Genomic DNA, 11,873 nt, shown 5'->3' on the forward strand with positions numbered 1-11,873 from the left:
TTTCGCCATTCTAGTCGCTATTGTAGCGTGCGACGGTCGGTGAGTTTTTCTGTATAATTAACAGATTAACTTACATTATACGGGGCAATTAGTATGTAAATACGTGGCATACTATCTGCTTGAAGGTCATTACAATTCTATCCGTGATGATCCGCGTCCACACGTGACCTCTATCCACTCTCCTTGTGTAACACGAGTCATGTAACGAAGTAACGTGACTCCCTGCAGCTGAGAGCCGAGCCTTGACGGACGAGTTCGAGACTTTTGACTTCGACATGCTTTCTAACGTGACGCTGTGCTTGTCCCGGCGTGTGGCCGCCCTGGTTCACCGGGGTGGAACGTCAGGACCGGGGGGTCTCGTGAGAGCAGCCGCCGTCTGCTGCAGCCACCAGCAGCAGCAGCAGAGGAGCTTCAGCACTGAGCCTGCTGGTGTCAGGGTAAAAACAAAACAACCACTTTAACTCTCATCTATTCTACTGCAAGCATTACAATTAAAAACGAGTATTTACCCAATGAAACATTTGTCCTATACGTTGAAATAGGTTATATCTTCGAAGATTGTTTCATTTATCTGATTTACATTTCTCCAGATTGCCAGAATCTATATAACTTCTGGTCATTTTCTTTAGTGTCAACAGGTTAAAGTTTCCACATAAATAAACATGAAGCACACTGTGGCTATATTCGTTGAACTTCCTCAACATAACTTCAGTTAAAACCATATGCATGTATTTCACAATTTTTGTTTGTTTGTTTGTTTGTTACGTACATATGTCAAGCGACACAACTGTTTCCTCTGGTCTAGTCACTTGGCCAGGCCACATGTTCCATATTTAAGCTTTAATTTGGTTATTTTCATTTGTTTGTTGTGTTGTCTGTTTCTTTGGACTCCTATTTTACGTGCTCATGTACGAATATAACATTGTGCACAATGAAGCCTCTCTGTTGAAATGAACCATCGCACCACTGGATTGTATTGCTTTAGTTCTGTTTTCAATAAATAAAAATTGAAGAGAGAACTTCTCATAATCAAAATGTTTTGCTTCTTTGCTTGGACGTACACAAAAATGCAAGATATAGGTGGGGAGAAGGAGAAGAAGCAGGCAGGATCAAGAGTGAAAGGACAGATTTAGAGGAAAGTAATGATATGTTGGGTATGACAACAGATTAATCATCTACAGTTGTGCATATAGCAGCTAGATCCGTTACTTGTCTCTGATTTGTCCTTTATCAAACGAAACATAAGAGAGATGCTATCCTCTATTCTCTGCTCTGTTCCAGGTGCTGTACGACGGGCTTTGTCCCATATGTGTGACAGAGATTCGCTTTCTCCAGTATCTTCAAAAGAAGCAGCCAAGGAAAGTAGATTTTATCGACATCTCTCTGCCGGGCTACGACGGAGCCAAATACAGGGACGTCAGCTATGAGATGGCCATGGAGGAAATGCATGTGATTGATGAAACAGACAAGGTGCACGTTACTCTGACTCAGTCGCAGAATTATTCGGATACGTAGGCCATTCTGAGTGTGCGAATGCTGCGTCTGCAGGTTCATCGAGGAGTCCCAGCGTTTGCGGTCATGTACGGCGCGGTGGGACTCGGCTGGCTGGGCCGCTTCATGATGTGGGCGCCGGTGAGGCCATTCATGGCCAACTCTTATGCCATTTTTGCCAAGAATCGTCTGAAGTGGACGGGACGTGGGGACGAGTGTTCGGCAGGACGCTGCGAAAAGAAAACACCTTGACGAAGCGAAGATGTCAAGGAGAACAATCTCGAAAGTTAATCCTGCTTAATTTATAAGGTGTTGCTAAAAGTGTGTTTTAGGTTTTTTTTTTTTTTTTGCCTTATAAAATGTATTGTGAAATCATCGTTTGTTTGTGATTAATCAGGCTGTGAATCTGACGTGACTTTATTTTGGACTTTGGACTTTGGACTTTGGACTTTCTTTATTGTCATTGCAGTACATCACACAGTGAGGAACTGGTAACGAAATGTCGTTGCTTGGTTCAAATAAAGAAAATGATCAACAAGTCAAAATGATGACAACCAGGAGAAAGTCGTATATTTTAGGATTCTTTAATCTGCTGGAACTGGTCTGGATATCACAAATTTTATTATGATGTCCAGCAGTAATTTATGACTGAATGTTGAAATCATGAAGCTATTACAGTTCGCAGCTTTCGAGGGCCAATAAAAAATCAAGACTCTTCAAATCTTCATCACCATAACACTCACCACAAATGCACTTGTCAAAATCACTAATAAGTTTAAAAAAAAATCCTTCCATAATAAGGCATTCCCCTGACACCCCCAGTGGCCCCACATTTAACTTTGACTGAAATTAGCAGCAGGATACAAATTTTGTTCAAACGTTCAACCTTCCATAGTAAAAAGTTTAGTAATCCTTTGAATCATGTGTGATTTGTATATAGATTACCAAATGTTTTGTGTTTTGCTTCAGTTGACTTTGTCAAGACAAAGCCGACCATGATAAGAAACGGAAATACGTATTAACCCTGTATGGTGTTTGGGTTTGTGGGACCCATTTTCATTTCTTTAGTAATTATTTTTTTAAGGTGACACTCGCCTTCGCTCATTTTTATTTATTTATTTATTTTTTAAACATATCAGATCACACTTTCAATAAGCACCCCCTCTATCACATATAGCGTACAGAGCAAAGAAAAAACCAAAAAATAAAGTTGAATTGTTGCAAATTTCAAGCACTGTCTCCTGTCTGCTCTCACATTCCTGCACATTTCACCCTCTGTGAGGTACATTACCTGGGTTTCCTCCCATTGCTCCAGTAGACGTATCAGAAAAATACTATGGAGAGGCTGCCACTAGGTGTCACTGTATGTCCAAAGTAATATTTGCTCTATGTGACTCTGAAAGCAGTGATTGATGATCCATCAGACTTTGTTTTTTGTTTCTTTTCTTTTCTATTCTTCTTTTTTTAGATAAACATTGCTCAGATTCTCACTTTGAAATTTTTCTAAGAAGTTGCACTTCTGTACTCACAATTACAAAACCCCTGAGAGTGTTTCATTTCCCCCAATTGTGATGAACGTATTTCATATGTATTCCTTTGTTGGAGTGCAGAACAGTATGTGCTGCTGAAAGGTTACATGCGTCTATGGAACAATGATGTTTACAAAACACACCTATGGCAGCTCTATACATTGCCGTTCAACCTGTTTTGTTTTTTTTGCGAGTGTTTGTTCCTCCTCTGTGGGAACAACTGTTACAAGGTGTAATATTAATTTTAATAGCATTGTGGTTAATAGTATGGTTGTTCTCAGTGTGCATTTAGACTGGAGCAGAAAGGAAGGCGACTAAAGGTCAATCGAGGTCACATGTTGGCAACATTTCGAGAACTTTCCGGGTGCAGGGTGCAGCCGTGTTTGTAATAAGATTTAAATATGATACAAAATGAATACAGATGATTTGTTATGAAGTGTCATGTTTCCTTTAAGAAGGACACAGCAATAACATCAATATGAATCACTTAAAATAAAACGGTAGTCATAAACACAATGTGTTCTTGATATAAAAATAATGTTGGCGGTGCACACAGAAGTGCACCAGTAACGGATAACAATTAATTGATGTTTTCAACAAATTATATATTTACATCATTTATAAACTGTCATCTGAAGCGTGATCTGAAATTATAATCTCCATTATGAACCCCTGCAGATTGTATGTTTTTCTAATCATGTACCTTCAGATGTGGCCACAGCTTCTGAGAATTGAAGTTAGTGTACAGTATGTCCCAGCCTTGTGTATTTAGAGCAAGGTGTGTATTTGTGTGTGTGTCATGTATCGTGACGCAAGAGAAGCTGCTCACATCGGCTCACTGAGACCCTTAAGGTCCAAACACTCCCCACCACCACCATCACAACTAAGTTTAGTCCTGAGCTTATCAACAGTAGCAGCACATGACCTGTGTGGTCTTACTGAACATTGGCTCAGCTGGTCCGAGCCCCCCCTCCCTCCTGGCGTGGCTCAACCAATCAGAATATAGCACTGTATTTTCCAAGGAGTGAATCAAGTGTCAAAACACAGGAGATATAGCAGTAGTGAGAGTCTCTCAAAAGTTGTTTTCTGGATTTCTGGGTGGAAATTTTCTGGAGGGGGAATATTGAAGAGATAAGAAGTTGATATTGTGTCCAGGTAAACATTTACTGTATGTTTTAACACATTTTCCCTCAAGGTTAGGAGGACCTTTAAGCTGCTTTCTCTGATGACCTTCCCCTACTTAGGTGGACACGACCTGTCGTAAATGTTTCAGTGTTGCATGCCTGAGCTCTTTGTTTTCGCCTTAATGAATTCGGCATAGAAAGTGTCAACAAACAGACTTTTTTTTTTCCTCCAACGGGAACGATTTACTGTTACATCCTGAAAATATGGGCTAAAGGCAAAGCAGTCTGGAGTGTCACACAGCTGACATTGATGTATTGACAGGACACGATTCAGATTTATCGCCTCAGGGCATGCTTGCTTTGAGGTGCCGCTTTACATTCGAGTAGGGATTTGGATACAGGGGAACGCAATGTTGTTGTGGAATATGATCTGAGTACAGTCTTACTCTAAAGGCAGGTTTGTTTATAGTTGTGACAGAGTATTAGGATGTGCCACAAAAATAGGAAGACAGTAAGATAACCGTTTTAGTAGTTATCCATTAAGCAGTTATTGCAAAACAGCATTACAGCCATAACTACATGGCTACTGTCAGGTGCAGTCAAAAACATTGATTATCTCTCAATAATGGTAGATGTTAATGGGTGGGAGATACGAGGCAGCAAACATTTTGCCTTCAAAGTTGTTAAAAATTGTCAAGTCTATGGATTTGAGTGAGTCTACAGTAGTAAATGAATGAACCGGTGGCAGCTCACGGCCTGCAGTGCACATGGAACGTTTTGTTTATCTAATAAAGGAAGCTGCTCTACCTCACAGTGCTTCAGATACGATACCCCAGTTTTATATCTTGAACCATCGTACCTCAATTATTATCGCTCTCTTTTTTTATGGTGTGTTTGTTTTTTGTTTATGTGTGGTTATGCTTTGTGCTAATGCTTGATTGTGACAGAAATATGTGAGAATAAACAGTGTGTCACTGCTATGGGCAGCAAAAGTGGGTCCCACACAGCACAAGGCCATTTTTTGCATAATGTTTCAGTGAATCAGTGTTTCATCAATATGAACTAAAGACAGAAGATGCTGCGTCATTTGAAACAACTGTAAACTTTAATTTGTTACCCATACCAGTACAGGGTTTGAATTTGTCAATAAATAACACAGAGAGAATGCTAAGAGATCTGTACACACCAATGGGCAAATTAGAGTCAGCAGGTAACCTCACATGCATGTTTTCTGACTGTGGGAGGAGTGCCACACACACACACACACACACACGCATCGAGAGAACATGTTAATTTCACACAGGAAAATCCCTGAGCTGACTAAGATTAAGTCTGCAAACTGACGCTCTAATGTGTTTTTTCTGTTTCCCAAGGCTACTCTCGAATGAATTACCACATCCCGACTCCGACCAGGTTTTTTCTACTCTTCGATTTAAGCAGCGCTCGCCACAAAAAAGTGAGATATGGGTCGCTACTTCAGCACCAACCTGTGCTCGAGTTCTGTGAACAAAACCCTGAAGTCGTACTGCAAAGTCAGGTACACAATGAGCCTCCTCAGAAAGGACCGCCATCTGGTCAAAGCGCCGCTCTGCGTGAACTCACTCAGACATTCTCAGCCTTTTCAGCCTTTCAGATGTGCAAAGAAAGGTACTTTCAAAAGTGATGCGAGCACCATGTCCTACTGCGCCCTCGGAGACGTTACCGACGGAACAGGGAATCTCCATATTGTGCGTTTTTATTCGACTTCTAATGGGAACGACTTCAAAGCAGAGGCCCCGGTTGGAGTGTTCGAGGAGGCTCGGAGCAGCTTTCATTTGAACTCACTGGGAGGACGTCTTGGTCAGTCATTTAATCGACTGTCCAGACACATCAACTTATATTTCAAGAGAAAGGACGCTGGGACGTTTGCTGAAAACGGCGGTCTTGTTCTCACAACTCCAGAGTATCTCGGCCGGTCACGCAGGAGCATTCAACAAGCAGCTGGAAGGCAAAGTATGTCTGAGAAGAAGGACATAATAACACAGGCCGAGAAAAACAAACAGGGAAAGTCTGAAACATCGATTTCAACGCAAGAAGCATCCAGACTACAACTATTTCACATCAGCTCTCTGGCGACGAGATTCGGCGAGAGCTACAGTTACGTCGCTCATCACATCAACTCGGTGGTTTCTCGGGGTTTTGCAGAAGTTCAGAAGCAGGATTGTGTGGAAAGTGGGAATTCTAGCAGAGGCGCAAACCGGAGGCAGAGAAGAAGGAAACTGCCAAACACTTACATCACGAATTCGTCTGAAGAGCCACCAGCTCAGCTACGTAATCAAGAGGCAGCGGTGGAAACCAACAGCAGCTGGGAGGAGGGATACCTTCATTTTGCACGACATATTAATAAATACTTCGGTGCCAGAATGACAGATGATGTTCAGAAAAAGGGACAAGTCCATGAAGTACAGAAAAGCCATTCCATGAAGAACTTGTCAGCGCAGTCGACCTCACCAATTGAGCATAATGGAGGCCTTTTCCACAGCAACTCCAATACAACAAACTTTGGTGAAAATTATATGCAGATGTCTAATCACATTAATCAGTATTTCAAGGGTCAGAGTGAACTGGATGAGGACGATGACAGAAATCCACTTACAGACCTGGGTTTCCTCTCCTGCACGGATAAAGTTAAGCCTGTATCTTTTATGGAATGTCTTCGTCACCCAACAAGTGCCATTCCTGACTTGCTGGATAGTTATCTGAAACTGAGCTCCTTGTATAAGAACAGCAAGTCAAAAAGTGTCTTGACTTCACCACAGACAATAATTAATAAAAAGGTAAGTTCACTGATGTCCCGATGGGGGAAAATTAGTATTTGGTTGTTAGTCTGGGGAGTTGTTCGTCTCCTAAACATTCTCTAAAGCTGGCGCAGCAATGCCACTTTATCTTAGAATTATAACTTTTTATTTCTGTGGCTCAAACAAACTGTTTATAAATGTTAGTTTTGCAAGGTGATTTCAGTTCTGTTTCAATCAGGTGTATTTATAATGCATAAAAACAAGTTCAAAAACAGAATTGATAGAAAAATAATCTCGTTTGCAGCTTTTACATGTTATAATGTCAAACATTGGTTTTGGTCATGGGTCAGGGGTTATACAGTAGTTCATCGTGAATTATTATGTTTCCAGTTCACCTTGAGTCGGAGGCAGGCAGAGGAAATGACTTATGGACTGATGGGCAGCCTCAAACTGGCTTCTTCTCCAGACACTTTGACATCCTGTGTGGAGGCACTCAACGAACACCTCATCCGCTACCCCTCCTGCAAAGCTTTAATCTGGCAGGTCTGTTGGAAATCAATCACACTTACAAATGTCTGAGTATTGGTTAAACTCATCAAATTTACAAAGACTTAATTTTTTTTGGTGCAGGAAAATACAGCAGTCACATTGCTGAAACAAAGGAGGATCTACAAACACCACCTGGGACTTCAGGCTGCTTTAAGAGAAATGTTGGCTTTGATTGGATATGTGGATCCGGTCAAAGGTCGTGGCATTCGGGTGCTCTCAATTGATGGTGGTGGCACAAGGTAACTCATAAATGAGTGTTTTTCTATTCTTTGAGGAAACACAGTACCAGCCTTAAACCAGAATATGGATCATTTGTTCACCTAATGGCAGGTAAAAGCATATACAGTTCATCACAGGGTCAAAATTATCAGCTTAAAAATTCTTTCTGTGATTTACTGCTCATAAAATAAATAATTATGCAATTTCTTGCTAAATAAATTATTAAAATAGTTTCAGACTTCTCTGGAATTTCATTCAGAAACTCATTGATCCATATGAACATTGAAAAAGTCATTAAGGTCTCCCCTGTCGGATCCAACTATCTGTAGTTTATTATCATACTGATGATTTCTTTATTCAGTTTTTCTTTCTTTTTTTTTTTCCAGGGGAGTGGTTCCTCTGCAGGTTTTAAAGCTGCTGGAAGCTGAAACAGGCAAAAAGATTCACCAGCTGTTTGACTACATCTGTGGAGTGAGCACAGGTGACAAACTGCAGACTTATATCTTGAGTCATGTCAATCAAAGCCCAAACGTTTTTTTTTTTAATAACTGTCTCTGTTTTTCAAAAGGTGCTGTGTTGGCCTTCATGCTTGGTTTGGCCCGTTTCTCTCTCGAGGAATGTGCTGATATGTACCATCGATTCGGTTCAGAGGTTTTTCGACAAAACCCGCTGGTTGGCACTGTGAAGATGGGCTGGAGTCACTCTTACTACAACACTGAGACCTGGGAGGCATTACTACAGTATGACACCAAATACATTTTAATATATGCTGATCCCCAAAGTAAAAAGCTCTTACTGTATTTTCTGTTTTTATCTGAAATAGAAAGAAGCTGGGTGACAGAATACTTATAACAACTGCCAGAGATGAGTTAAGTCCCAAAGTAAGTGTGCTATAAATGATTAACTGCTGTAAGACTGATAAAGGCACAGCTTCTGTAACTGAGCAGCCAGGGTTGCCAGGTCTGAGTGACTATTTCCAGCAAAAACAGAAGCTGAAACTGCTCAACTCAATAAAAACCAGCCCAAATTTCAACCTCTCAATAAATGAATTAATAAAGCCATAGCATCATCGCATTCACCATAAAGTAATCCAAAAACACATGCGCAACTTAACAAATGTATAGCAGCAGGCTCTTGATAACCTCGCTCTCCTTTATGGAATCCTGAGTAATAAAATATTAAACTTTTATGAACTACCAAATTAATGGCCACCATTAATTTTATCAGCAGCTCAGTAATAAAACAACCCAGCGTATATGGCCTTTATGTTTTCTATATAAGTGAAATCCATTTCCCACTTGAAAAGCCTATCCTTTGTCACGTGTCATGTCTCAGGTTTCAGCCGTCAGCGCTGTGGTAAACTGGGGAACCAGTCCGAAGGCCTTCGTCTTCCGCAACTACAATCACACACCGGGCTGCCTGAGCCGCTACGCCGGTGGCTCGGGCTACCAGATGTGGCAGGCGGTCCGGGCCTCATCAGCGGCCCCCGGGTACTTCCAGGAGTTCACCTTACAAAGTGACATTCACCAGGTTGGAAACCATAACCGAGTCCACTCTAAAGACTTGTTTTCAATTGAAACAAACACAGTCTTGGGTTTCAGCTTATATTTTAGCTTTCTGTCTCATCAGATTTCATCATGACAAAACTTTCTAACTTTTTGTGACTTTTTAGGTCACTCAGTTTAAAAGAAAAAAACAACACACACATGAAAATTGTGAAACTCACCAAAATATTTCATAACTTGTAGTTAAGAAAATCTCTTAATAGGTTAAAAAAATATACACAATTGTTCTTCCTAATGACCACAGGGTATTAATGTCTTGGAAGAAAAGGCGTTTTCAGTAGAAGTGGCACGTTTTGTAATTGTTGCCTGCGTTTTATGTTAATTTTAAAGAAACATGAAAAAGAAAGTGCCTGTATGTGATTACTTGCTCCATCAAGGGTTTTTCAGATGCTGTAATCTATTAAATGTTCTCTTTCGACCATGTCTCTGCAGGATGGAGGGATCCTCCTGAACAATCCCTGCGCCTTGGCCGTCCACGAGAGCCGCTTGCTTTGGCCAAGGCAGCACTTCCAGTGTGTGCTGTCCCTCGGCACCGGTCGCTATGACAACACGAAGCGGGGTCCCGCCACCTCGACGAGCCTGCGAGCCAAAATCAGCAATCTGATCTGCAGCGCCACCGACACAGAGGGGGTGCACACCCTCTTGGATGACCTCCTGGCCCACGACGTTTACTTCCGCTTCAACCCCATGCTGAGCGCCGGAGTGTCCCTGGACGAGAACCGGCCGGGCGTGATGGACCAGCTGCAGAGAGACACCCAAGATTACCTGGAGAGAAATCGACCCAAACTTGCCCGGCTCTGCTTGGTGCTCGGTGCGGAGCGATCGGCTGTTAACAGAACTAAAGACTGGATGAGTGAGCGGGCCTGGGAGATGAAACAGAGATTTGTGTGAGAACATATCGATGCTGTCCACTTTTATAGGGGAGGTAAAGAAGGATAAGCGACTGAAGTAGCACTAATTAAAAAGAAAAACATGTTTTAGTGTTGTAACTTTAGGAAAGTGCCCCGTTGTACATCGTATATCTGTGTGAAATCACAAGAACAAAGTTCAGCATGGCATTCAACTGCATATCGATCAGAAACATCATCTATTTTCTGAGAACAAAATACTGAATACTTCCATCTGCCACTTCTAAATTTTCAAGAATGTAAAAAAAAAAAAAAAAAAAGCTAAACATTTTTTTGCAACTATATTTGAAAGTGCAGTATTTTATCCTCAGTGAATGAATATGAGGATTTTGCCATCCACTATGCCTATTTTTTAAATTTGGAACACTGAATGTGAATAGTTGCGGTTATTACATTTTGCAAAACTATTTTAAATGCTATTTCAATTGCATAATAACCAGCCAATATTGTAATAACTTCAATTATTTGCATAATGTAATTGTGATACTGGCTCAAGTATTGGCAAATTATCACATTATTTGCTTTATTAAAATTAACACAGCCAAAGTTATTGTGTTAAACTAAAAAACCAAACAAACTCCCACTGCTGCCTCTTCAGTGAATGTGTTACACTTATTGTTATTTATTGTCTTCAATATCTATTGCTTGATTTGTTTCACCATTTCTTGTACTTTGTTTGAAAATGCGAAACACAAGATGAACACTTGAATGCACTTTACAAAATACAGCATTGTGATATAAATCACTATGTACAGATAATTCTGTAGAGGTATGACAATGTACTTGACACTATCTGAGAAAATAATATATTATATAAGCTTATTTTAGCACGTTATATTTCAAATAAATTATTATTCATGAAGACTCTTTCTTGCCGTCATTTCTTTGATTATTCCACATTTAATGTTCGAACTATATTGAGCTATTTTAAAGAGTTTATTATTGCAGAAGAAACATCCACTTGAGTGTGACGGGTTAATTCCCTCTATGTGTCTGTGGAGGCCGTGCCCTCCACCACCACAATGGGCTGACTTTGTTTCACACAGAACAAAGTCTTTGTGTGAAGGAGCGTGTGTTCGTGCCAGCCAGAGAGGAGATACAAGATGTGTGATCCTCTCCCCACCTCCCCTAACATGGATCTGAAAATCCGAAGGAGTGCACACGAGGAAATACAACAAATATTTGACCTCTGCGGGGGGTCTTAGAGGGTTTTTGCTTGCGAGATGTTAGATAAGCCCTAAATCTCATCTGATAACTAGTGCATGACATGGCAGTTCTGTTCAACTTCACCCACACCGTCACAATGGAGATGACGTTATATTTACGTGTGGATTTCACAATGGATATATTATAACCGGCTCCAGGGCCCAGTTTAGCGGGCGTGAGTCGCCACGTGAGCCTCTTGTCATCCCGCTCTGTCCTCTGTTTTTAACATGAAGGAGGGAAAACTAAGAGATGCTTTGGGGAAAAAAGGGAAGTTCAGTGTGGAGACGCAGCTGTAACAGAAGATAAGAAGGAAGCAGGATTCTGCTGTCAAAGCACACCGGCAGAAGAGACCGATTCCAGGTAGGATTCCACTTCAAATATGCACCTTGCCGAGAAATCTTAGCAGCTTTTGGACATAAAACCAACAACTGCAGCACTTTAGGATAAACCTGAGAAGCAGAGTGTACGGGCGTCATGCGAAGCAGCGTGTTTCCTTGCAGCTGTC

At 41.1% G+C, this 11,873-nt stretch overlaps 2 protein-coding genes across 2 annotated transcripts; both read left to right on the forward strand.

Annotated features, from left to right (window-relative positions):
* On the forward strand, positions 1-1,868 carry LOC308130876 (uncharacterized protein). Its single transcript, XM_080497382.1, has 3 exons — positions 1-437; positions 1,282-1,470; positions 1,549-1,868. The coding sequence occupies exons 1-3, from the start codon at positions 276-278 to the stop codon at positions 1,741-1,743; spliced, it is 546 nt and encodes a 181-aa protein (XP_080353508.1). The 5' UTR covers positions 1-275; the 3' UTR covers positions 1,744-1,868.
* Positions 1,869-4,043: 2,175 nt separating this feature from the next.
* On the forward strand, positions 4,044-10,976 carry LOC308129891 (calcium-independent phospholipase A2-gamma-like). The gene is made up of 9 exons (XM_080496007.1): positions 4,044-4,175; positions 5,518-6,960; positions 7,312-7,464; positions 7,552-7,709; positions 8,076-8,170; positions 8,258-8,429; positions 8,513-8,570; positions 9,025-9,219; positions 9,687-10,976. The coding sequence occupies exons 2-9, from the start codon at positions 5,608-5,610 to the stop codon at positions 10,143-10,145; spliced, it is 2,643 nt and encodes an 880-aa protein (XP_080352133.1). The 5' UTR covers positions 4,044-4,175; positions 5,518-5,607; the 3' UTR covers positions 10,146-10,976.
* The last annotated feature ends 897 nt before the right edge of the window (positions 10,977-11,873 follow it).

This window comes from Blennius ocellaris (genome assembly GCF_963422515.1).
Source record: "Blennius ocellaris genome assembly, chromosome: 5".
Classification (NCBI taxonomy): domain Eukaryota; kingdom Metazoa; phylum Chordata; class Actinopteri; order Blenniiformes; family Blenniidae; genus Blennius; species Blennius ocellaris.

Coding starts and splice junctions, on each gene's coding strand:
- LOC308130876 (XM_080497382.1), top strand. CDS start 276: ATGCTTTCTAACGTGACGCTGTGCTTGTCCCGGCGTGTGGCCGCCCTG. Junction 438..1,281: donor CTGAGCCTGCTGGTGTCAGG/GTAAAAACAAAA, acceptor GCTCTGTTCCAG/GTGCTGTACGACGGGCTTTG. Junction 1,471..1,548: donor TGATTGATGAAACAGACAAG/GTGCACGTTACT, acceptor CTGCGTCTGCAG/GTTCATCGAGGAGTCCCAGC.
- LOC308129891 (XM_080496007.1), top strand. CDS start 5,608: ATGGGTCGCTACTTCAGCACCAACCTGTGCTCGAGTTCTGTGAACAAA. Junction 7,465..7,551: donor GCAAAGCTTTAATCTGGCAG/GTCTGTTGGAAA, acceptor TTTTTGGTGCAG/GAAAATACAGCAGTCACATT. Junction 7,710..8,075: donor ATTGATGGTGGTGGCACAAG/GTAACTCATAAA, acceptor TTTTTTTTCCAG/GGGAGTGGTTCCTCTGCAGG.